General features: G+C 39.5%; 1 protein-coding gene across 1 annotated transcript; it reads right to left on the reverse strand.

Annotated features, from left to right (window-relative positions):
- Positions 1-15,069: 15,069 nt before the first annotated feature.
- On the reverse strand, positions 15,070-16,002 carry LOC138426751 (olfactory receptor 10N1-like). The gene has a single exon (XM_069565519.1). It carries the CDS (start codon positions 16,000-16,002, stop codon positions 15,070-15,072), a length of 933 nt encoding a protein of 310 aa, XP_069421620.1.
- Between the last annotated feature and the right edge of the window lie 11,612 nt (positions 16,003-27,614).

A 27,614-nucleotide genomic window follows, 5' to 3' on the forward strand; every position in this document is an offset into this window, starting at 1 on the left:
TGAAATCTTTTATGATTTCCTTTGTAAAATATACTTCAGTGGAATAATATAATAATTTAAAAATTCATTTGGCATATATATCATATATTTATAGGTACATTTATGTATTTACTGCTTTTTCATGTGTATGTGTTGCTTTAATTAATGAATTATTTTATTATTTGAGGCAAAAGGATTGATCTATTCAAGAAATAGTAATTGGGTTAGCTCAGAAAATTAATGCAATTGATGAAAAACTAAACTCATGGAAGGCTAGAAACTAGAGCATCTCCTCAGCACTAAGAACTTGTGGTGCATTCTCAGGGCCCTGCCAGCAGGTGATTCAACCTCAGCTGCCCATTGCTTCTGAGAGCCTCAGATCCAGATTCAAATTTGCTGAATCTCATGTCCATCTCTGTGGCCATGGTACAGGGTACAGTGGATTAGAGATGGGCAGTCCTCCAAAGGGTAGGGGAAATAAAGGCCTATTGCCAGGAGTAAGGGCTTCCTTGATAGCTAAGTTGGTAAAGAATCCACCTGCAGTGCAGGAGACCCAGATCAATTCCTGGGTCAGGAAGATCCGCTGGAGAAGGGATAGGGTACCCACTCCAGTATTCTTGGGCTTCCCTGTGGCTCAGCTGGTAAAGAATCCACCTTCAATGCTGGAGACCTGGGTTTGATCCCTGGGTTGGGAGATTCCCTGGAGAAAGGAAATGCTACCCACTCCAGTATTCTGGCCTGAGAATTCCATGGACTGTATAGTCCGTGGAGTCTCAGAGTCAGACATGAATGAGCGACTTTCACTATAGGGGTAAGAAACAAACCGAGGTCAAAAAGAACTTTCAGCTGTGACTTGAAATATGTGTCTTATAGTATTCAGCATCTGTTCAAGTTTCTTGGATAAATGCCTGGGATACCCAATAAATGTCTGGGATGACGATTTCAAATTCCTCATTGAATACATTCATTGACTTGCTTACTTATACATACACTGATCCATTTATCTCACAAATAGTGAATACCAATTATATCAGGCAGGGCATTAATTGTTTTCCAGGAGAGCCAGAAATGTTGTTGAGGCTGTGTGGTTAAACATACTCCCTCTGTTCAAGAAAGTTAGAGTCTATCTGAAAGGAAAAGAGTACGTAGACGACAGTCTTATTTAAACGTAATTCTCTGATGACACCTTCTACAGATGAGGAAAGTTGGGGTCCAAGAAAATTTGCCCCAAATCATGGAGTTTACTCTGAAAGGAACTAGGATTTGGTCTCTTATTTAGGACTTTTGCCCCTAGTTTCTGATCACAAAGTTTCAATATTTAAGGAGCATCTAGGTAGTTAGATTATTTCAAGTATATCTGGATTTCAATATAAAAAGTAAGCTTAATATTTTTGTTCATATCTGACTAATAATAAAAGAATGTCCAAGTTAATAATTCTGCCATCTTATTTATCCTTAATTACTTTAAAAGTTTTAGGTAGTGATTGATGACTTGAAAAAAACTGTAGAGGCTATATAAATTAAAAAAATGAAAACTATGCTTTTGACTAGGAAGTAAACACCATGACATTGACCTTGGTCTATAAGAGTGTTTTCAAAGGAGATATAAGTCATGGACTATTTTAGAAACCAAGCCAGATGTTTCAGAATCAAGGTTGCATGTGCTAAATCAACATCACAGTCAAACTGAAAACACAAGTATTCTACATTCAGTGAAGATACTTTGTGCAGAATAAATAGTTAGCAGATCTCAAGAGGGCAGAGTTCAATAAATAAGTTTTCTGTTTTAAATTTCCTCTAGAAAGTACGAAAATGTTCCAGAATTATTACAGCAACAAAAAATGAATGGCATGTTGTATTTTACCTGCATTTTTCATCAAAGTTTCAATTTGCTTTTATACTAATAAATTGTTATTTTTAAGTCACTAAGATTTGTGATTGTATTTCATGAATCAGTAGGTCACTAATACATTAATTCTTGGCCTTGAAGCTGAACCTGTAAAGGCAGCTTTCAGTCATCCTTTTTTTTTTTTTTTTAATTTCTGGACTGCCGCGCAGGGGCCATCTGGGGTGGGACAGCCTGGACTGTGCCCTCCCAGGGTCCAGTCATCCTTTTTTTAAAGCAGCTTCTTAAAATATATTTGAAAGTTAAAAATTGTCCATATGTTAGGTGTACAACTTGATGTTGTCATATATGTATGTGATGTAAAATGATTACTTCAATCAGATAATTAACATTACCATCACCTCACAGAGTAACCACTTCCTTTCCTTTTTCATATTACTTTTCTTTCCTTTTTGTTCTCTTTTTTGTGTGTCTGGTGAGAACACTTAAGACACTGTCTTAGGAAACTTCAACTATTCAATACAGTATGGTTAACTGTAGTCGACATGCTGCCCATCATCTCTATGGAATTTCTTCATTTTGAGTAAACAAAGCCTTATACCCAAGTTATTTGTGTTAAATGTAGATTCTGTGCATGTCTTGAATATATTATTTACATTTAATAAATAGAACTTTTATTTTATTTATTTTTATTTTTAATATAAATTTATTTATTTTAATTGGAGGTTAATTACTTTACAATGTTGTATTGGTTTTGCCATACATCAACATGAATCCACCACAGGTATACACGTGTTCCCCATCCTGAACCCCCCCTCCCCCCTCCCTCCCCATACCATCCCTCTGGGTCATCCCAGTGCACCAGCCCCAAGCATCCAGTATCATGCATTGAACTTGGACTGGTGATTCATTTCATATATGATATTGTACATGTTTCAATGCCATTCTCCCAAATCATCCCACCCTCTCCCTGTCCCACAGAGTCCAAAAGACTGTTCTATACATCTGTGTCTCTTTTGCTGTCTCGCATACAGGGTTATCATTACCATCTTTCTAAATTCCATATATATGCGTTACTATACTGTATTGGTGTTTTTCTTTCTGGCTTACTTCACTCTGTATAATCGGCTCCAGTTTCATCCACCTCATTAGAAATGATTCAAATGTATTCTTTTTAACTGCTGAGTAATACTCTATCGTGTACCACAGCTTTCTTATCCATTCATCTGCTGATGGACATCTAGGTTGCTTCCATGTCCTGGCTATTATAGACAGTGCTTCGATGAACATTGGGGTACATATGTCTCTTCAATTCTGGTTTCCTCGGTGTGTATGCCCAGCAGTGGGATTGCTGGGTCATAAGGCAGTTCTATTTCCAGTTTTTTAAGGACTCTCCACACTGTTCTCCATAGTGGCTGTACTGGTTTGCATTCCCACCAACAATGTAAGAGGGTTCCCTTTTTTCCACACCCTCTCCAGCATTTATTGCTTGTAGATTTTTGGATTGCAGCCATTCTGGCTGGCGTGAAATGGTACTTTACTGTGGTTTTGATTTGAATTTATCTGATAATGAGTGATGTTGAGCATCCTTTCATGTGTTTGTTAGCCACCTGTATGTCTTCTTTGGAGAAATGTCTATTTAGTTCTTTAGCCCATTTTTTGATTGGATCGTTTATTTTTCTGGAATTGAGCTGCAGGAGTTGCTTGTATATTTTTGAGATTAGTTGTTTGACAGTTGCTTCATTTGCTATTATTTTCTCCCATTCAGAAGGCTGTCTTTCCACCTTGCTTATAGTTTCCTTTTTGTGAAGAAGCTTTTATGTTTAATTAGGTCCCACTTGTTTATTTTTGCTTTTAGTATTAGTTTTTTATTTACATTTTACCCAGCAAAGCCAAGTACTCAGCATTTTAATTTTCTTTAATTGATGAGAAGCACTTCAAAAAGCAATTATACAAAGAAGCATCTCAGCCTTTAGGAAATTTAATTTATTAAAGACTAACGTTTGTTTATACTGTTCATACTGTTCATGGGGTTCTCAAGGCAAGAATATTGAAGTGGTTTGCCATTCGCTTCTCCAGAGGACCACATTCTGTCAGACCTCTTCAACATGACTCCCCCCCCGCCCCCATCTTGGGTGGCCCATGGGCATGGCTTAGTTTCATTGAGTTAGACAAGGCTGTGGTCCTAGTGTAATTAGATTGACTAGTTTTCTGTGAGTATGGTTTCAGTGTGTTTGCCCTCTGATGCCCTCTTGCAACACCTACCATCTTACTTGGGTTTCTCTTACCTTGAACATGGGGTATCTCTTCATGGCTGCTCCAGCAAAGTGCAGCCACTGCTCCTTACATTGGACGAGGGATATCTCCTCACTGCAGCCCCTCCTGACCTTGAACATGGAATAACTCCTCTAGGCCCTCCTGCGCCCATGCAGCCACTGCTCCTCGGACGTGGGGTAGCTCTTCCTGGCCACTGTCCCTCAGACATGGGATCTTCCCGGCTTCTGCTCCTGACCTTGAACGTGGGATAGCTCCTCTCGGCTGCACTCTGTGCTCCGTCGCAGCTACCTGCACTCATGAACAGTATGAAAAGGCAAAATGATAAGATACTGAAAGAGGAACTCCCTAGGTCAGTAGGTGCCCAATATGCTACTGGAGATCAGTGGAGAAATAACTCCATAAAGAATGAAGGGATGGAGTCAAAGCAAAAACAATACCCACTTGTGGATGTGACTGGTGATAGAAGCAAAGTCCGATGCTGTAAGAGCAATATTGTATAGGAACCTGGAATGCCAAATCCATGAATCAAGGTAAATTGGAAGTGATCGAACAGGAGATGGCAAGAGTGAACATCGACATTCTAGGAATCAGCGAACTAAAATGGTCTGGAATAGGTGAATTTAACTCAGATGACCATTATTTACTATTGCAGGCAGGAATCCCTTAGAAGAAATGGAGTAGCCATCATGGTCGACAAAAGAGTCCGAAATGCAGTACTTGGATGCAGTCTCAAAAACAACAGAATGATCTCTGTTCGTTTCCAAGGCAAACCATTCAATATCACAGTAATCCAAGGCCATGCTCCAACCAGTAACGCTGAAGACGCTGAAGCTGAACGGTTCTATGAAGACCTACAAGACCTTTTAAAACTAACACTCAAAAAGATGTCCTTTTCATTATAGGGGACTGGAATGCAAAAGTAGGAAGTCAAGAAACATCTGGAGTAACAGGCAAATTGGGCCTTGGAATACAGAATGAAGCAGGGCAAGGACTAATAGAATTTTGCCAAGAAAATGTACTGGTCATGGCAAACAATCCTCTTCCAACAACACAAGAGAAGACTCTACACATGGACATCACCAGATGCTCAATACAGAAATCAGATTGATTATATTCTTTGCAGCCAAAGATGGAGAAGCTCTATACAGTAAAGAAAAACAAGACCAGGAGCTGATTGTGGCTCAGATTATGAACTCCTTATTGCCAAATTCAGACTTAGATTGAAGAAAGTATGGAAAACCACTAGACCAGGTATGACCTAAATCAAATCCCTTATGATTGATTATACAGTGGAAGTGAGAAATAGATTTAAGGGACCAGATCTGATAGACAGAGTGCTGATGAATTATGGACAGAGGTTCATGACATTGTACAAGAGACAGGGATGAAGACCATCCCCATGGAAAAGAAATGCAAAAAAGCAAAATGGCTGTCTGAGGAGGCCTTACAAATAGCTGTGAAAAGAAGAGAAGTGAAAAGCAAAGGAGGAAAGGAAAGATATAAGCATCTGAATGCAGAGTTCCAAAGAATAGCAAGGAGAGATAAGAAAACCTTCCTCAGTGATCAATGCAAAGAAATAGAAGAAAACAACCGAATGGGAAAGACTAGAGATCTCTTCAAGAAAATTAGAGATACCAAGGGAAGATTTCATGCAAAGATGGGCTCGATAAAGGACAGAAATGGTATGGACCTAACAGAAGCAAAAGATATTAAGAAGAGGTGGCAAGAATACACAGAATAATTGTACAAAAAAATCTTCATGACCAAGATAATCACGATGGTGTGATCACTCACCTAGAGCCAGACATCCTGGAATGTGAAGTCAAGTGGGCCTTAGAAAGCATCACTACGAACAAAGCTAGTGGAGGTGATGGAATTCCAGTTGAGCTGTTTCAAATCCTGAAGATGATGCTGTGAAAGTGCTGCACTCAATATGCCAGCAAATTTAGAAAACTCATCAGTGGCCACAGGACTGGAATAGGTCAGTTTTCCTTCCAATCCCAAAGAAAGGCAATGCCAAAGAATGCTCAAACTACCACACAATTGCACTCATCTCACAAGCTAGTAAAGTAATGTTCAAAATTCTCCAAGCCAGGCTTCACCAGTATGTGAACTGTGAACTTCCAGGTGTTCAAGCTGGTTTTAGAAAAGGGAAAGGAACCAGAGATCAAATTGCCAACATCTGCTGGATCATGGAAAAAGCAGGAGAGTTCTAGAAATATATCTATTTCTGCTTTATTGACTATGCCAAAGCCTTTGACTGTGTGCATCACAATAAACTGTGGAAAATTCTGAAAGAGATGGGAATACCAGGCCATCTGACCTCCCTCTTGAGAAACCTATATGCAGGTCAGGAAGCCACAGTTAGAACTGGACATGGAACAACAGACTGGTTTCAAATAGGAAAAGGAGTATGTCGAGGCTGTATATTGTCACCCTGCTTATTTAACCTATATGCAGAGTACATCATGAGAAACGCTGGGCTGGAAGAAGCACAAGCTAGAATCAAGATTGCTGGGAGAAATATCAATAACCTCAGATATGCAGATGACACCACCCTTATGGCAGAAAGTGAAGAGGAACTAAAAAGCCTCTTGATGAAAGTGAAAGAGGAGAGTGAAAAAGTTGACTTAAAGCTCAACATTTAGAAAACGAAGATCATGGCATCTGGTCCCATCACTTCGTGGGAAATAGATAGCGAAATAGTGGAGACAGTGTCAGACTTTATGCTTTGGGGCTCCAAAATCACTGCAGATGATGACTGCAGCCATGAAATTAAAAGACGCTTACTCCTTGAAAGAAAAGTTATGACCAACCTATACAGCATGTTGAAAAGCAGAGACATTACTTTGTCAACAAAGGTCCGTCTAGTCAAGGCTATGTTTTTTCCAGTGGTCATGTATGGATGTGAGAGTTGGACAGTGAAGAAAGCTGAGCACTGAAGAATTGATGCTTTCAAACTGTGGTGTTGGAGAAGACTCTTGAAAGTCCCTTGGACGGCAAGGAGATCCAACCAGTCCATTCTGAAGGAGATCAGCCCTGGGATTCATTTGGAAAGAATGATGCTAAAGCTGAAACTTCAATACTTTGGCCACCTCATGCAAAGAGTTGACTCATTGGAAAATACTCTGATGCTGGGAGAGATTGGGGGCAGGAGGAGAAGGGGACGACAGAGGATGAGATGGCTGGATGGCATCACTGACTTGATGGACGTGAGTCTGGGTGAACTCTGGGAGTTGGTGATGGACAGGGAGGCCTGGTGTGCTGCGATTCATGGGGTTGCAAAAAGTCGGACACGATTGAGTGACTGAACTGAACTGAACTGATGCACCCAACATAGGAACGTCTCAATACATAAGAGAAACACTAAACTGAACTGAACTGAACATTCGTTCCAAATGGCTTGCAAGGCATGCATCACTGTGTTTGATAGGAAAGGTCATGCAGAAAACTAAATGGTAGAATGACATACTTGACCTGGATTCTCAGTATGGGGCAGAGAGAGTCTGAAGAATCAGAAACGTTAGTAGGAGAAGCAAGCCATTCTCCCTTGTGCTTGTTATTTCAGCTTTCCCTCCTATGATGGGGGTGAGGGTGAGGAGACGATAATTCGGGCAGATCCTGGGCTGTCTTGCATGTGTACTAAGTCACTTCAGTTGTGTCCGACTCTTTGCGACCCTATGGACTAGAGCCATCCAGGCTTCTCTGTCCATGAGATTCTCCAGGCAAAAATACTGGAGTGGGTTGCCATGTCTTCCTCCAGGGGATCTTCCCAACCCAGGGATTGAGCTCGCAGCTCTTAAGTCTCCTGCATTGGCAAATGGGTTCTTTACCACTAGAACTACCTGGGAAGCCTGACTATCACCAAATCAGCCAGTAAAGAGGAAAAGTCTTCCCAGGCTCAGTTTCCACTTGACTTACCAAGGGTTCCTGTGGTGGGAGATACTGAGATCTTACTGATCCTTTAGTCCTCAGTTTGCTGGTGAATCCTGCTTTTGTTCCTTATGATTTAGACCCCAGGAGTTGAGTAGAAGTCCAGGCACCAATTCCACGTCAACACTCATTCCAATAGACCATGAGCACAATCCTAATAAAGAAAAGTCCTAAGAGTGCAGCATCACTTGAAGTAGGTGATGATGAATTTATTGCTGCTTGACTTGTGGTTTTTCTCCGGGAAAGCTTAACAGAACAGGTGGAGGAATGGAGTATGCACGTGGATGAACCAAAGACTTGGCAGGAAGACATGATGGAGAGGAGGATTTGAGTGATTTAAAACTAATTATAATAATGGTCAAAAGAATCTAAACTAGATAGGAAGCTAAGAAAAGACAAGAAAAGGCTGACAGAGGAGAAAGTGATGTGAACAAGTTAGCGATTTCATTTATCCCAAATTTATTCACAGCTGCTGTGATGTACAAAATTGCTATGCTCTGACGAGGAGAAAATTGTCATGGTCTCAACTCTCATAGAGCTTGCAGTCTAGACCCAGAAAGGCATTAATCAAATAATCATACATGCAAGTTATAATTATTTAATGCAGTAAATGCTAGAAAGAGTTCAATGTATCAAAAGTTATAATGGGAGAGTGTTTGTATTCAAAGAAATTATGTTTTTCTTTCATGTGTATAAATATTTGTTGTTCAGTTGTTCCGTTGCTCAGTTGTGTCTGACTCTTTGTGACCCCATGGACTGCATCATTCCAGGCGTCCCTGTCCTTTACTATCTCCTGGAGTTTGCTCAAACTCATGTTCGTTGAGTCGATGATACCATCCAACCATCTCATTCTCTGTCCCCCACATTCTCCTCCTGCTCTCAATCTTTTCCAATGAGAAGTATCCACATTAATATCTGTTATTATTGTTATTTGAAGAACTAGGTAGTGTTCCTTGAAGGTCCAGGGGAACTTCTCTGAGAAACAGTTATCTGAGTTGAGATCCAAAGAGAGGTTAAGAGCGTAGGGAAGGGAAGGGAGAATGCATTCTAGGCAGAGGCAACAACAAGTGCGCAGGATCTGAAAGAGAGCACAGCACAGTTGAAAAACTTGAGAAAGAGAGGAAAAGAACTGTGAGATAAAACTGGAGAGGCCCTAAAACGCGTGATTACTAAGGTCCATTTGGTCACTGTCAAGATTTTGATCTCCATATTAGGAGGTTTAAGAAAAGTTAAGAGGGTTTTCAGTAGCAACGTGCTTGAGTATTTAGGGGAGAGAGGACATATGAAGAGAAAATTCTGGCTATCATGGGAAGAGTGGCTGGAGGAGCTAGAATACATTAAGGGAGCCAAATAAGGAAGATGCTTGAACTATAGAACTTTGAGATCATTGGTCAGGAAAAGGGGAAAAGATAGTAACAAGGTCAGAGAAATGCTATTGGGAATGTATGTGGATTAACGTCCTGCTTTAGCCTAATCTGATAACATCAGGACGGAACTTCATTTTTGCGTTTACGGTTCTGTACCTGAATGTACATTGAGAACTGGACTTAGATTCCAGTAATCAGGTAAAATGAAGTGAAAGTGAAAGTGAACGTGTTAGTCACTCGGTCATGTCCGACTCTTTGCGACCTCATGGACTGTAGCCTGCCAGGCTCCTCTGCCCATGGAATTCTCCAGGCAAGAATACTGGAGTGGGTTGCCATTCCCTTCTCCAGTGGATCCTCCTGACCCAAGGATTGAACCTAGCTGTCCCGCATTACAGGCAGATTCTTTGCCATCTAAGCCACCAAGGATCCCTAATCAGGTAAACCTCCCTCTCAAGTATCTCCTGGGAACACCCAGAAGATTGGAACCAACAGAGGAGAGTAACAAGATGAGAATGAGGATAATAGAACCTCAGGTTTTGAGATTAGAACGTTGGAAATTAGTTTTGGCATGATTTATAAACACCACCAGTTCAGTTCATTTGCTCAGTCATGTCTGACTCTTTGCGACCTCATGCAGTACGCCAGGCCTCCCTGTCCTTCACCAACTCCCAGAGCTTGCTCAGACTCATGTCCACTAAGTTGGTGATGCCATCCAACCATCTCATCTCATCTCATGTCTTCCCCTTCTTCCCGTGGCTTCAATCGTTTCCAACATCAGGGTCTTTCCCAATGAGTTAGTTGTTCCCATCAGGTGACCAAAGTATTGGAATTTCAGCTTCAGCATCAGTCCTTCTTATGAATATTCAGGGCTGGTTTCCTTTAGGATTGACTCGTTTGATCTCCTTGAAGTTCAAGGGCCTCTCAAGAGTCTTGAACACCAAAGTTCAAAAGCATCAATTCTTTGGTGCTCTGCTTTCTTTATAGTCAGCAACATAATGCATAACAACATAACACAACATAACACATCCCATAAACAACATAACACATACTAATTTGCCACTGGTATCCCCAATTAGTTTCAGTAGCTCTCTAGCCTTCCCCTTTCTATTGTTTTCCTCTACTTCCTTGCATTGCTCATTGAAGAACAACTTATTATCTCTTGTTATTCTCTGGAACTCTGGATTCAAAAGGGTGTACATTTCCCTTTCTCCTTTGCCTTTCACTTCTCTCCTTTTCTCAGCTATTTATAAGGCCTACTCAGTCAACCATTTTGCTACTTGCATTTCTTCTTCTTGGGAATGGTTTTGATCACTGACTCAAATACAATGTTATGAAGCTCTGTCCATAATTCTTCAGGCACTTTATCAGATCTAATCCCTTGAATCTAAGATATTAGAAACTGAGGTATTTAACAACTAAACATGATTGGAGAGGTTCAACAGTAGATGGAATTACAAAAAAAAAAAAAAAGAGAGAAGTTAACAAACTCACAAATCACAGGATATGTTAGAACTAGATAAGGAGCCTTATTTTTAAATAGTGATAAAGCATACGAAAGGGCTTCCCAGGTGGTGCAGTGGTAAATCATCCGCCTGCCAATGCAGGAGATGCAGGTTCATTCCCTGTATTGGGAAGATTCCCTGGAGTAAGAAATGGCAACCCACTCCAGTATATTTCCCTGGGAAATTCTATGGACTCAGGACCCTGGAGGGCCCCAGTCCATGGCATCGCAAAGTCTTGACCAGGACTGAGTATGCACACACACACACACACAAACACACACAAAGATTACAAAGCATAAAATTTACTATCTTTACCATTTGAAGTATATAGCGCAGTAGTATTAAGTATATTCACGCTGTTGCGCAACTAAACTTCAGAACTTTTTCATCTGGTAAAAGGAAGCTCTATATTCATTAAACTACCTATCTTACCCTCCCCAGTCCCTGAAACCACCTTCCCACCTTCTTTTTCTATCATTTAACTACTCCAAAAACCTCAGATAGCTGGAATCCTACAGTATTTGTCTTTTTGTGGGGGCTTATTTCAATTAACTTAACCTTCTCAAGGTTCATCCATCAAGTAGCATTCAACTATGTCAATTTCCTTCCTTTTCAAAGTGGGAGTAATATTCTATGTATGTATATACCACATTTTGACTATCCTTCTATTATTAATGGATGAAAATAGTTTTCACCTCTTACATATTGTGAATAATGCTGCTATGAACATGCTATAAACATGAATACTCAGGATGCTTTTGGATGTATATTAGAAGTAGAATTGCTGAATCATAGGGTAATGTTAATTTAATTGAGGAATCTCCATACTATTTTCCATAGTGAATGCCCCATTTTATAGTTCCCACAGTGTACAATGGTTCTAATTTCACCGTTTTTTTCCCCTTTTCCCTTTTTTGTCAGTGAATGCCATTTTAGTGGATGGTAGGTGACATTTCCTCAGAACTTGACTTGCATTTCCCTAATGGTAGTGATATTAAGCGTCTTTTCATATGCTTGTTGTCTGCTTTGCAGAATGTCTATTTCAGATCTTTACCCTCCTTTTAATCAAGTTGTTTTTGTTGTTGATGATGGAGTAAGATTTTAATAATTTGTGTTTGCATGTGTGTGTGTGCACATATAAGTAAAATTTTATGTTTTGTGCTATGCTAAAGTTTTAGATACATAAAATATTTAAACTGGTTTATTTATTTTATTTTTGCAATTCCAGTCATCACAACACTGATTTAAGAGTCAAGAAAAGTGGATGGAGTTCATTCAGAATTGGTTTTCTTACATCTTCAACGTTAAAGAGAATATATTTTTAAAATTAATGTAGTTGTTTTGTATCCCAATTACTTGACTCATGTTTCTGATTTCACTTGACCTTGATGGCTCAAGCAGTAAAGAATCCCTCTGCAATGCCAGAGACACAGGAGATGAGGGTATGATCCCTGAGTTTGGAAGACCCTTTGCCAAGGAAATGGCAATCCACTCCAATACTCTTGCCTGAGAAATCGCATGGATTGAGCAGTCTGGCAAGCTACAGTCCACAAGGTTGCAGAGTCAGATAGGACTGAGCACATACGCATATATGCATATACTCTGTTTTCATGTAGATAAATAAACAATTGCATCATAATTTGAAAGGTGAGGTGGTATAGATTCATTCATTCATTCAACAAACTCAATACTTATTAGGTCACTGGGCATAACAGTGAATAAGACAAATGTTATGGAATTTTCCATTGTAAAGACATCTTCTGAGCAAGTTTAAGTATTAGTGTGATAAGTATCTGTCCGTAATCAGTCTCCAGACTTTACCAGATCTCAAAACATATGGGTTCTTCCAGCTGTGTCCAGTATTAAGTGGACAGAGAACTGCTGCTGCTGCTGCTGCTAAGTCGCTTCAGTCGTGTCTGACTCTGTGCGACCCCATAGAGGGCAGCCCATCAGGCTCCCCTGTCCCTGGGATTCTCCAGGCAAGAACACTGGAGTGGGTTGCTATTTCCTTCTCCAGTGTATGAAAGTGAAAAGTGAAGTCGCTCAGTCCGACTCCTAGTGACCCCATGGACTGCAGTCCACCAGGCTTCTCTGTCCATAGGATTTTCCAGTCAAGAGTACTGGAGTGGGGTGCCATTGGAACTAATACTACTCAAATCCAGCATATTGTCTAGGTTACACTCCCATAGCACAGGAATAAAATTCTAGGTGATCTTAGATTTTGCAAGTCATTTTAAGAGGGCCATAGAACTATCATGTTTATGCTTAAGTGAACTTCCTTTTGTTCTTTTGTCTCAGGTCTTTTGTAATGGCAGCAATTTATTTTATTCAATATTTTCACTTTTTTTGTTTTAATGGTTTCAAATAGCTTGGAAACTGTTGAGAGTAAAAGTGGAATACAGAGACTACAAATCACTAAAATGTTATAAAAACTAAGAGCTGATGTGTCTGTGGGATCTTCAGCAAATATTACCCCCTCTTTCTCCATGGATTCTGGAGAAAACTGAGAAATAATTATCAACTGAAATATTGTTGGAGACTAAGTTGGAAGCTTTAACTTGGTGGGAGAACCAGATAAGTATGGTAATTGAACTCAGTAATCAGGACATCTTCTCTTCAAACAACCTAGACAGGAGGGCTTCCCTAATCCTTTTACATTAGAGAGTAACCTGGGATGTTGTCAGTATGGTAGAGTAGGAAAAAGGGACAGTAGGAGCTGAGGTCTGGGACTAGACTTGGCTTTACCATAACTAAGCATGTGTTATGAATGGCAAGGTACTTATTGCTATAACTCAGTGCCACCATGTACAGAGAGGTACAGAATTAGTGGCACAGAATTAGTGGAGATAATAATAAAGTCAATATGTAAACATGACCTGTGTTAGTGCATGCTTTACCAGTTATTTACTGAACACTCTCTGAGTATCATGAACCCTGGAGAGAAATAATGAGGATGAGTAAATTGCTAAGTAGGTCCTTTAGGGCAGTCATGGGGTAAGAGCTATGTAATTAACAAGACCTGAGCTTCAGGCCTGGTTTTCAACTTAATGCGCAACCTTGGGTTCATCTGAAGTCTCTAATCTTCAAAGTTCTGTTTACAAAATGAAAACTACTTTATGGGGGTGATCATGATGTGAAGAATACATGAGGTGATATCTGTGCAACATTCATCACAGAGCCTGGAAAACAGATCATGTTCTGTCAATGGTAATAAAAACTATTAGCAACATGGAGGAAGTGAAATGTTTATAGCCAGAAAAGGGGAACAATTACATCCTAAATGGAGGAAAAAAAAAAAAAAAAGGAATGAAGAGTGGTTTGGCACAGAGATGGCTGTTAAAGATCCTTCTTGGATTGTCACAGTTTCTCACTATGAGCAGCCCGCCAACACTGAATGCCCATTCTAAGGACAAGGAACCTGTCTCCAGCTCCTTGGTATGCCTCTTGGACTTCTTTCCTAGGGTTAAGGTACCAAGGATAGTATTAGTTATAGAGTTACTATTGGGGCTCTACGGTTTACACACAATGATAGAAAGTCTTATTGGGTAAACAAAAATCTAATGCTGTAGAAAAAGCGTTTTCTATTATCTATTTATTCATTTAAAAGGAAGGGAAGTTTAGAAGAGAATGATACATGTATATGCATGGCTGAGTCCCTTTGCTGTTCACCTGAAACCATCACACCATTTCTAACTGGCTATGCTCCAGTTAGTAATACAAAATAAAAGTTAAACAAATAAAAACAAAAAAGAAGAAATAGATGATCTTATTTGCAAAACAGAAATAGAGACACAGAGAATAGAAGAGAATAGAAGTATGTCTATTGAGTAGAGAATAGAAGTATGGATATTGAGCCTGAAAGCAGGGGATGAAATAGGAGATTGGGACTGACATATATACACTACTGATACTATATGTAAGATAGATAACTAGTGAGAATCTCCTGGGTAGCATAGGGAACTCTACTCAATGCTTTGTGGTGACATAAATGGGAAGGAACTAAAAAGAAGGGATATATGGTTGGGTATGGCTGATTCACTTTATGGTGCAGAAGAAACTAACACATTGTAAAGCAACTACATTCCAATAAAAATTGTTTTGAAAAGAAGTAGAGAATGATGTTAAAAGACAAGACGTTTCTAAGATCCTTTACAAAATTCACAATTTATTTCAGAGCAGTAAATACTACATTGTAGAAAACCATTTTTAGGGATCTTTTCACTTCCTTGTTCCTTAAGGAATAGATTAACGAGTTCAGCATGGGTGAGACAGTATTATTTAATATTTGCACTGTGGCACCTAGCAAGGGGTTGGGTGTGGGCTGCAGATAGACAATGATTACAGGTCCAAAGGCACAAAGAATGGCAGTGAGGTGGGCACTGCAGGTAGAGAAAGCTTTCTGCCTGCCCTCTGCAGAACGGATCCTCAAAATGGCAATTCCAATGCGTGTGTAGGAGACACAAACACACAACCAAAACATTAAAACCAGAAAGCCAACATTAGTGGAACTCACTCTCTGGGCCAGGGAGCTATCAGCACAAGCCAGGGGTAAGACAGCAGGGATGTCACAGAAGAAGTGGTCCACTCTATTGGGGCCACAGTAGGGTAGCTGAAAGACAAAAGCTATCAGGACGGTGGCATGAAGATAACTTAGCAACCAGGCAGCCAAGACCAAACCAACACAGACTCCAGGTCTCATGATGAGCATATACCTCAGTGGGTGACAGATGGCAACAAAGCGATCATAAGCCATCACAGAATAGAGGCAGCCTTCTGTAGAACCCAGGAAATGATAGAAGAAGAGCTGAACAGCACATCCCTTATAAGATATGGCTCGGCTCTGGCCAGAGAGATAGAATAGCATCTTGGGACAGGTGACAGAAGGGAACAGCATGTCCAAAATCGATAGGAGTCCCAAGAAGAAGTACATGGGAGTGTGAAGGGTTGAGGAGGAGACAGTTGCTAGAAGGATGAGCAAATTGCCCAGCAAGGTCAAGGGGTAAATAAATGTGAAGATGACAAGGAGCACAGTCTCCAGTCCCTCTGTCTGAGGTATTCCCAGTAGGATGAACTCATTCAGCTCTGTGTGATTCCTCATGTTCCTGGGAGGAAGGTCTAAGGGAGACAAAAGACCAGAAAGTATGAATGTGGAGGCTGTGACAGACACAATACTGATACATTCATTACCATTCACTCCTAAAGGAAATCAACCCTGAATATTCATTGGAAGGACTGTTGCTAATCTGAAGGTCCAATTCTTTGGCACCTGAATGAAGAGCTGACTCCTTGGAAAAGACCCTGATGCTGGGAAAGATTGAAGGCAAAAGGATAAGGGGGTGGGCAACGTATGAGATGGTTAGATAGCATGACCAACTCAATAGGCTTGGATATGAGCAAACTCTGGGAGTTAGTAGAAGACAGAGGAGCCAAGAATGCTGCAGTCCATGGGATGGCAAAGAGTCTGACACGACTTAGCAGCTGAACAACAACCACCACCACCTCTGTTTAAATATAAAGATGATGTTGAAAATAAGAATAAGAAATTCTGTCAAGAATATTGAGGGTCTAGTAAGTGATTCCCCCATGACTCAGTGGTGTAGAATCTGCCTGCAGTGCAGGAGAAGTGAGTTCAATCCTTGGATTGAGAAGATTTCCTGAAGAAGGAAATGGCAACCCACTCTTGTATTCTTGCCTGGGAATCCCATGGACAGAGGAGCCTAGAGGGCTACAGTCCATGGGGTCACAAAGAGTCAGACACGACAGAGAAGCTAAGCAACAACTTTATGGCAGCAGACAGCCCAGAGGTAGGCATGGTAGAGGCTCCTTTCCAATTTTCATCTTTTAAATATTTCTCATATCTTTTTCAACTTGTTTTAACTTTTCCAACACAGTGAGGTCTTCAAATCATAAATCAACCCATGAATTCTAAGACCCTATCTAGCTCTAGCTCTATTTTTATTTTTACTTTACTTTTATGTTGGTGATTATACTGAGAAGGAAAGCATGAGAGTCAAATTATTGTTTTTTTAAATATAAATTTATTTATTTTAATTGGAGGTTAATTACTTTACAGTATTGTATTGGTTTTGCCATACATCAACACGAATCCGCCGCAGGTATACACATGTTCCCCATCCTGAACCCCTCCTCCATCCTCCCTCCCCGTACCATCCCTCTGGGTCGTCCCAGTGCACCAGCCCCAAGCATCCAGTATCATGCATAGAACCTGGACTGGCAATTCGTTTCATATATGATATTATACATGTTTCAATGCTATTCTCCCAAATCATCCCACCCTCTCCCTCTCCCACAGAGTCCAAAATACTGTTTTATATATCTGTGTCTCTTTTGCTGTCTCGCATACAGGGTTATCATTACCATCTTTTTAAATTCCATATATATGCGTTAGTATACTGTATTGGTGTTTTTCTTTCTGGCTTACTTCACTCTGTATAATAGGCCCCAGTTTCATCCACCTCATTAGAACTGATTCAAATGTATTCTTTTTAATGGCTGAGTAATTTTTTAAATGAAGGATAAAATTTGGGCACTTACGAGGCAGCATAATTGGCTGGTGCTATTGAGTTGAATGTTGCTTTTCTCTCCTTCTGCAGGAGAAGGAAGCAGTCCTGTCCTGCTGAATTCCCATCAGATTTTGCAGTCTGCTGGTAGACCTCCAGAATGCTGTTTTCTGATTACTTTCAAATAGAACGTCAAAAATCTCAGTGTGCTTTTCTTTCTTATAGTAATTTCTTCTCTGACTCTAGGAACTGCAATGATTCTCAAACAAGCTTTAGTAACCTTGGTCTTCCTTTGGGACTAATCCCACAAGTCAGGGACCTTATTAAACAAGGGAGCAATTAATATAATCAGCCCTTAGCAATGGACAGAAAGAGAGAGAGAGGAGGAAACTGATTAAACAGAAAATCTTTAATGATAATTTTTGTAAAATATACTTCAGTGGAATGATATTCAGTTCAGTTCAGTTCAGTCGCTCTATCATGTAGGACTCTTTGTGACCCCATTTGGCACATATATCACGTGTTTATAGGTACATTTAGATATTTACTGTTTTTTCATGTATATGCATTGTTTTAATCAAATAACTGCTTTACTATTTGTGTCAATAAGATTGATTTATTGCAAGGACTAGTAACTGGGTCAGCTCAGAAAATGAATGAATTGATGAAAAACTAGGCTCATGGAAGGCTAGAACTAGGGCAGCTCCTCAGCAGTAAGAACAGGTGGCACATCCTCAGGGCCCTGCCGTCAGGTGATTCAGCCTCAGCTGCCCATTGTTTCTGGGAGCCTCAGCTCCAGATTCAAACCTGATTTCCTTGGCTGAATCACCTGCCCGTCTCTGTGGCCAGGGTACAGAGTGCAATGGGATAGAGATTGAAAGTCCTCCAAAGTGTAGGGGAGATAAAGCCCTGTTGTTAAGGGAGAAGTGGTAGGAAACATGCTGATAAGTCAAAGAACTTTTAGCTATAACTTGAAGTGTGTGTCTTTTAGTACTTGATATCTGTTCAAATGTCTAAATGCCTAGAATATTCAATAAATATTTGGGGGGATAGATTTCAAAGTTTTTATTGAACACATTCAGTAACTTGCTTATTTATGTATACATGGATCCATTTATTTGCACAAATACTGAGTCCCAATCATATCAGGCAGGGCATTAATTATTTTCCAAGAGTGCCGGGGGCCAGCGTGAGGAATTCCGCCCATGGCAAAGGTCATGAGGAAGGAGGCTTGGCATACGCAAAGGCGTGATCAAGCCTCAGGAAACCCCCTGTTCCCGAGCATCTAACCCCAAAACCAGAGTCTGTTTTATGCTCTCACCTACACCTCTGACTTTACGGGGGGCTCTCCCCCATAACCGTTTCTCTCGGAGAAGGAGTAAACGTGCAGCTCCAAGACAATAAAAATTCCTGGGTGTGACGAGAGTGTTTCAGCTTGCGGACTCCTCTGAAGGTTATCTAGCCCGCCTGCATAGGTTTGTCCGGCCACATGTGATTGTTTACAGCCTCCCAATCTGAGAGGCGCGAGATGTTTTAGACTTACTAAAGGCAAATTATTTTGGGGAGTTAGAAATTATTAGTATAGTTGGTTAGGAATTATATTGGTGAAGGGTTCTTCATTTGTTGTGTCAATAATTGCTGCTAATTCCCTGCTCTGGGTGGGACAAGGATGTCTCAGGCCAAACCTCTCTGCTGACAGACTAGCTTGTGTGACAGGATTATCCATACTGCTGCCACTAGGCACAAGATTGTTTACTACCTCTCAACTGTAAACAGCACAGAGAGTTTTGGAGTATTTTGAGAGTCTTAATTAGCATAGGACTTTTTCTTCTTGTTGAGTCAATGATTGCCGCCAGGCCTCCATATCCTTAGGCACTTGGGAATATATTAATCAATGTATTTGGAATATAGCAAAGGAAATATAGTAGTTTTTGATGTTAGCAATACTAGACTTTTTGAGTTAATGGATTTTCTCTTTTGTAATAGATCACTGTACTTTGTTATAAATCACTGTGTCCTTGCTATGTAAAAATGTAACTCTATCATATCTTAAGACTAAATAGATCTTAAGGGGAGCATTGGTGAAAGGATTTTCATTTGTTGAGCTGATGTTTGCTGCTAAATCTCCATGTTCCCTACTCTTATAATGAATATAACTAACATATAGGAGAAATAAGTATTAACCTTTAAGCATATAGGAGAAATAAGTATTAACCTTTAAGACTAATCATGTTAACCTTGGGTTAAATAAATTCCTTTCTTGATTGTAACTCACTACATCCTCACCCTATAGGAATGTAACTTTATTTGGAGGGTGGTGCCTGGTTTAAGAAAAAAACATCCTTGGAAGAAATAAGTTTTTTGGTTATCAGAAAGAAAGGATCATAAAATGTCAGCAGGTCTCACTCCTGGCCAGAAGATGATGTAATATCCCTAAGACCTTTTTTTAATATATTTATGTGAAGCACCTGATTTTGATAAAGGTCAGGACTGCTGACTCCCGCTTGACTCTGTATTCATCCCTATGTGTAACAAAAGGTATATAAGCAAATCCCAAAATAAAGAAATCCGATCAGTTTCTGGAAAGACTGATTCCCCCATGTCGCTTCTTTCTTGCTCCCATTTTTCTGGCTGAATTCCCATCTGGAGCATGGATGCTATTCCACGTAATCCAAGTTATTCAGCCTCCTTTTCTCCACTAACCTTCCTACTGCACTATCCATTTCCAATCTCTCTATATCTGTGATTAAATATGTGTTTTTCCAAAGACGCCGACTCCGTCCCCACCTTCGAATCACCCTGGATCCACCGGGGCTGGACCCCGGCACAAGAGTCAGAAAGTTTAAGGAGGGCAGAGTGGTTAATTATAGCCCCTCTGCTCAAACTTAGAGTTTATCCGAAAGGAAAAGAGTACTTGACAGCCTTATTTAAACCTTTTAAAACTCTTATGAAGTCTTCTATGGATAAGAAAAGTTAGGATCTGAGAACTTTATTTGCCCAAAATCATGGAGTTTACTTCAAAGGAACTGGAATTTGTTCTCTTTAGAACTTGTGGCCCTAAAATTTCTGATCATCAGATTTCAGGGTTTAAGGAGCACTGAGGTAGTTACATTATTCCAAGTACATCTAGAATTTCTATTTAAAAAGTAAACATTATTTTTGTTGCACATCTAACTAATGCTAAAAAGATGTAAAAGTTGATAATTCTAGGACTTCCCTGGTGAAGTGAAGTAAAGTGAAGTCACTCAGTCGTGTCCGACTCTTTGCAACACTGTGGACTGTAGCCTACAAGGCTCCTCCATCCATGGGATTCTCCAGGCAAGAATACTGGAGTGGGTGACCATTTTCTTCTCCAGGGGATCCTTCCAACCCAGGGATCGAACCCAGGTCTCCCGCATTGTGGGCAGATGCTTTACTCTCTGAGCCACCAGGGAAGCCCCTAAAAATAAATGTAAAAGTTGATAATTCTAGGGCTTCTCTGATAGCTCAGTGGTAAAGAATCTGCCTGCCAATGCAGGAGACACAAGGTTGGATCCCTGGTCCAGTGATTCCACGTGGTGTGAGGCAACCAAGCCTGTGCACCACAGCTACTGAGTCAGTGCTCTTGAGCCCGGGAGTCACAACTACTGAGCCCGTGCACCATAGCTACTCAAGCCCACATTCCCTAGGGCTCATGCTCTGCAATAAGAGAAGCCACCATCTTGGGAAGCCTGACTACTGCAATTAGATAGTAGCCCCTGCTAGCCATGATGAGAGAAAAGCTGGAGCAGCCATGAAGACCCAGCACAGCCAAATAAATCTATCAGTTGCTCAGTCATGTCCTACTCTTTGCGACCCCATGAACCGCAGCACACCAGGCCTCCCTGTCCATCACCAACTCCCGGAGTTTACCCAAACTGATGTTCATTGAATCGGTGATGCCATCCAACCCACTCATTCTCTGCCATCCCCTTCTCCTCCTGACCTTAATCTATAAATACCCAAAATTATTTTAAAAAACTTGTAAAAAATGTTAATAATTCTACCACCCTATTTATCTTTGATTATCTTTAATACTTTGGATCATGATGACCTACTTGAAAAACTTGTACAGGCTGTATTAATAAAAAAAAAGATAAACATGCCTTTGATTAGGAAATAAACGCTACTGAATTGACCTTGGTCTATAAAAGTGTGTTCAGAGTTAGGGCTAGGAAAGATAAATGAATAAAAAGTAGAAAAGACATGGAGTAACTTATAGAAGTTTAATTGTTTACTTGTAAGTTTACTTGTAGAAGAAAAAGAAGGGATAAAAACAGGAGGGGTGTTTGCAGGGTTTGAAGATAGAAATAAGAAATAATATGGGAATACTCTCATACATCTGGAGAAGAGAATGGCAACCCATTCCAGTATTCTTGCCTGGAGAATTCCATGGACAGAGGAGACTAGCAGGCTACAGTCCATGGGACTGAAGAGTCAGAAACGACTGAGTGACTGACACTCATATGTCAGAGATATTGAAAGGAAAAAAAGCTGAGGTTTTGGTGTGTGTATGTAGAAGGTCATATGTTTATTTTCAAAATTTTGGCAAAAATGCTATATTGAGTAGAGCTGCATGAAGATTTGAGATGGAATCTTAATTCTATGCACAAACTATAATTTACAGAAATCTACCCAATATCCCTAAGCCTTGTTTCACCTTCTGTAAAGTGATCTCAGCATTTTTTGTAGATAAACAAGATATAACGTAAAGTAATTGAATTACACTCTGTCTGGTAAGGAGTAAGGACTCAAATGATAACTCCAGGCAGACTCCCTGAAGCCTACCTAAGGTTGCATTTCTCAGATTCTTCTCTACCCACAGCAAACTGAGGTATTCAACAATTTAACAGTAATTTGAGTGGGTTCAAGAGTAGATGAAGTTATAAGAAAAAGAAGAGAACTAGCAAACTCAAAAATTCCAGGATATGTGAGAGCCAGATAAGGAGGCTCTTTTTATTTATTTATTTTATATTGGATTATAGCTGATTAACAATGTTGTGATAGTTTCAGGTGAACAGAGAAGGGACTCAGCTATACATATACATGTATCCATTCTCCTCCAAATTTCCCTCCCATACAGGCTACCACATAACTTTGAGCAGAGTTCCCTGTGCTATACAGTAGATTATCCATTTTATTTTTTAAATAAATAAATTTATATTTATTATACATGTTTCAATCCATTCTCCCAAATAAATCATCCCACCCTCTCCCTCTCCCACAGAGTCCAAAAGACTGTTCTACACATCTGTGTCTCTTTTGCTGTCTCGCATACAGAGTTATCGTTACCATCTTTCTAAATTCCATATATATGTGTTAGTATACTGTATTGGTGTTTTTCTTTCTGGCTTACTGTATAATATCATATAAGGAAATCACCAGTCTAGGTTCGATGCAGGATACAGGATGATTGGGGCTGGTGCACTGGGATGACTCAGAGAGATGGTATGGGGAGGGAGGTGGGAGGGAGGTTCAGGATTGGGAACACATGTACAACCGTGGCGGATTCATGTTGATGTATGGCAAAACAAACACAGTATTGTAAAGTAAAATAAAAAAATAAATTTATATTAAAAAAAAGATTATCCATTTTAAATAGAGCAGTGTGTACACGTCCATAACAAATGAGCCTCATTTTAAATAGTGAAAAAGCAATACAAAACTTAAATTTACCACCTTAACCATTTTAAGTATACAATTCAATAGTGTTAAGTATATTCATGCAATTGTGCAACCAAACTTCGCAACTTTTTCATATAGCAAAAGGAAACTCTATATCCATTAAACAGCTACCTATCTTCCCCTTCCCCAGCCCCTGGCAACCACAATTCTACCTTCTTTTTCTATCATTTCACTACTACAAAAACTTCATATAATTTGATTCCTACATTATTTGTCTTTTGTGGCTTCCTAAATAATTTAACACAATCTCAAGTTTCATCCATCTAGAAGCATCCATCTGTGTCAATTCCCTTTCCCTTTTAAAGTTTGAGTAATGTTCCATGTATGTATACATCACATTTTGACTATCCATTCATCATCAATGGACACTTAAACAACTTCCACCTGCTACCTATTTTGAATAATGTTGCTGTTAACATTCTATAAATATGAATATTCAGGATCCTTTGAGGTGTATACTCAGAAGTAGAATTGCTGAATTATACAGTAATTTTATTTTTAAATTTTTTGAAGAATCTCGGTACTGATTTTTCCATTGTGGTTATACCATTTTAGAATTCCCACCAACAATGCACAATGATTCCATTTTCTCCACATTTCTTTTCTTTTTTCCTTTGGTTGTGAGGTGATATCTTATGGTGAATTTGATTGGAATTTCCCTAATGATTAGTGATATTGACCGTCTTTTTATATGCTTGTTGTGTTTTCTTTGTAGAATGTCCATATGAGCCCTTCCTTTACACTCTTTTTAATCAAGTTATTTCTTGTTTTTGTTGTTTATGGAGTAAGATTTTAAGAATTGGTATGTGCATGTGGGTGTGTGCACATGTGTTATAAGTAAAATTTTATGTTATGTGCTATACTAAAGTTTTAAATACAGCAAAGATTTAAACTGCTTTAATTTTTTTTGCAATACCAGTCATTGCAACATAGATTTAGGAGCTGAGAAATATTGTTGGAGTTCATTCAGATTCAACTTTCATATATCTTCAACTTTAATGACAATATATATTTAAATTGTGTATATGGCTGCTCTCTATCCCGATTATTTCATTCATGTTTCTGTTTTCATGTAAATAAATATACAATTACATTATAATTTGAAAGGGTAAGTTGTCTATATATTGAAAAGCAAAGACATTACTTTGCTGACAAAGGTCCATTTATGCAAAGCTATGGTTTTTCCGGTAGTCATGTATAGATGTGAGAGTTGGACCAGAAAGAAGGCTGAATGCTGAAGAATTGATGCTTTTGACCTGTGGTATTGGAGAAGACTCTTGAGAGTCCTTTGGACTTCAAGGAAATCCAACCAGTCAATCCTAAAGGAAATCAACCCTGCATATTCGTTTGAAGGTCTGATGCTGAAGCTGAAGCTCCAATTCTTTGGCCACATGATGTGAAGAGCTGACTCACTGGAAAAACCCTGATGCTGGAAAAGACTGAAGGCAGGAGGAGGGGATGACAGAGGACGAAATGATTGGATGGCGTCACCAACTTAATGGATGTAAGTTTGAGCAAGCTCCAGGAAATGATGAAGAACAGGGAAACCTGACATGCTATGGGAATGGGGTCACAAAGAGTCTGACATGAGTGAGCAACTGAACAACAAGAAAAGGATAAAAGATACAAAGGCAGAAATCTCTGAAAAGAGAGAAAGTCTCTGAATCAGACCAAGTGAGAGATCATCCATTCTTGACTAGGAGTCTGCAGTCTTCTAGGTCCCAATGGGGAGAAGCTTAATTAGCAAGCTGTTTATCTAGAAGTAAGTCTCCAATCATTCCCAGAGCAAAGAAGCCCCAGAACTTCTCTTTGTGATGGCCCTAATCACCAGACGGTGCAAGAGTCATCAAAGAGACAATGAACCTCACCAGAGAATTATCCTTTTGGGGTTTAAAGCCCACATTTTTCACCTTGAATTTAAAGAAGAAATCAAAGAAAACAAAACCCAATACAGTACAATGAAATCATTCCCAGTACAAGGAACTTTTTAACCAAGAGTGTCACAGTTATTTAACTTGGAATTTAATTTTGGGCTAAGTAAAAAGTCTTATGGAATGATGGCCCATCAAATGCAAAGAAAGCATTTGGAAAAAAAAAAACACTAATTATTTATCATAATGTGGAACATTCTCATCCTCAAGGATTCAAGGGCCAAAACAATATCTCTTGAGATATCAAATCAATCTAAAGTTATATCATTTAAAATCAATGTTTCTCCAGCTTTTCCTCTTGTGCTTTTGTCTATGAAGGGAAAAAGAAGCTCTCTACTCATCAAAGATGGACAGTTTCTTTAAATTTTGAATTTTACTTAATGATCCAAATCCTAGTTGTAAGATTTAATTCAGTTCAGTTCAGTTCAGTCTCTCAGTTGTGTCCGACTCTTTGCGACCCCATGAATCGCAGCACGCCAGTTGTAAGATTGGCAAGTAGCAAAAATTAGCAAAATATTAGTGTTTTTCATTGCTTGGAATTTTGGGGTGATTACAATGTATTTATGGTCATAGTTTTGTTTTACATCTTAAGCATAAGCAGATACTGCTTTTGTCATGGCTTATGGAACCAACTTTGTGTCATTTTATAAAAAACAATGCAAAATTCCATAAAATTACAAGTCAATAAAGTGCTTTCTCTGTACACCATAGCCTTACAACTCTACATTTTTGACAAAAGAAAAACTCTGTTTTATCACATGCTCCATAATAGAAGTGTGATGCTGATATGACTCTTTGTGGCATTAGCATCTTCAAAATTCATGGAGAAATGGTCCTCTTCTATTAGAGGGGTCTAGGTGTCCAACCAAATTTCTCTTCATTTCTTCATTTTATTCCTTTTCTCTTTGAATATGTAATTGTTCACTCAGATCACTCAAACAAAACAAAATAAAAATACTTACTGCATAAGTCCTAGAATAATAGAAATCCTAGAAAAAATAAAAATGATTTCAGACTGCTGCTGCTGCTAAGTCGCTTCAGTCGTGTCCGAATCTGTGTGACCCCATAGACCGCAGCCCATCAGGCTCCCCCATCCCTGGGATTCTCCAGGCAAGAACACTGGAGTGGGTTGCCATTTCCATCTCCACTGCATGAAAGTGAAAAGTGAAAGTGAAGTCGCTCAGTTTTGTCCAACTCCTAGCGACCCCATGGACTGCAGCCTATCGGGCTCCTCCATCCCTGGGATTTTCCAGGCAAGAGTACTGGAGTGGGGTGCCATCACATTCTTCAGATTTCAGACTACCTATTATCCTTTACCTTAAAAAGCACATTTGTGTTTGTTTTATAGCAGATAAATATATTTATATTCAGTCTTAAGAACTCAGTTTCCATAGATATAATTTAGTTCTATTCATTACTATTTAAGTAAATTGAACCCTTCAGGGCCATCTTTAAATACATTGTGAGATGATTTGATCACACTTTCTAAGGAGGATGATTGATTGCTTAAAATCCTGGAGGGAAAGGAGATAAAATAAAAATTTATAAATGCAAATAAACATTGTATAAGAGGAGCTGAGGAAAGCAGTGATATTCTGACCACCAGTGCATAGGTTTGGTGCCAGATTTCACTTAGAAACAGGAGAGCATAGTCTAGGGTGGGACAGAGGAATCTGGCTGCAACTAATGCTGGACCAGTATTGGGTTCCTGTCTTGACACATCTACGGCTGACCAGAGAGCTTTAGGAAAGCAGTTTTGTCTCCACAATCAAGGATGAAGGTTTCTTTGTGTGCTCAATCGCTTCAGTCGTGTCTGACTCTTCGCGAACCCATGGACTGTAGCCGGTCAGGCTCTTCTGTCCATGGGATTCTCCAGGCATGTATAATGAAGTGGGTTGCCATGCCCTCCTCCAGGGGATATTCTTGACCTAGAGATCCAGCCCCACATCTCTTGTATTTCAGGCGGATTCTTTACTGACTGTGCCACCGGGGAAATCTTTAGGATCTTATATTTATCATGGAAACTCTCTGATGATCAAGAGGCAAAATCTATATGTTTGAAAGTGTGTGTGTATGTGGGGTATATTTCTGTCTGTCTCTATGGTGTCTATATAGGCATGTGTGTTAGAGAAAAATAGAAAGAGAAAAAAAAAAGAAAGAGAGAGAGAGGCTTTATTCTTAGAGTAGCTACCAACTCTGAAGAGTAGCTAGTTTGTGTATATCTTTCCTAATTCCACAGGAAATAGAGTATAAAATTTACTCTTCTTGTCTATTTAGCTGATTTTATATGAATTTAGTCCTCTTTTTAATTTGGCTGATTCTTTTCTATTGGGCGATTTAGGTTCTACAAAAGAGAAACAACCATTCCTCCTCAGAGCCCCATGATGAAGCAAAAGTGCTATCTGCTATCTTTGTAAAAATTTATCCATTGTTTTCTCTATGAGCTAAGATGAGGTTGGTGTATTTCATATTGAAATATGTTCTCGTATGAAATATGTCAGTGTTGGGTTTGCTGTAGTCCTTCCTGTAGGAACAGAGTACCATTCAGAGGAGAA

Source organism: Ovis canadensis, chromosome 21, assembly GCF_042477335.2.
Source record: "Ovis canadensis isolate MfBH-ARS-UI-01 breed Bighorn chromosome 21, ARS-UI_OviCan_v2, whole genome shotgun sequence".
NCBI lineage: Eukaryota > Metazoa > Chordata > Mammalia > Artiodactyla > Bovidae > Ovis > Ovis canadensis.

Bases quoted from the DNA above. Each gene is read 5' to 3' on its own strand.
- LOC138426751 (XM_069565519.1), bottom strand. From the start codon at position 16,002: ATGAGGAATCACACAGAGCTGAATGAGTTCATCCTACTGGGAATACCT.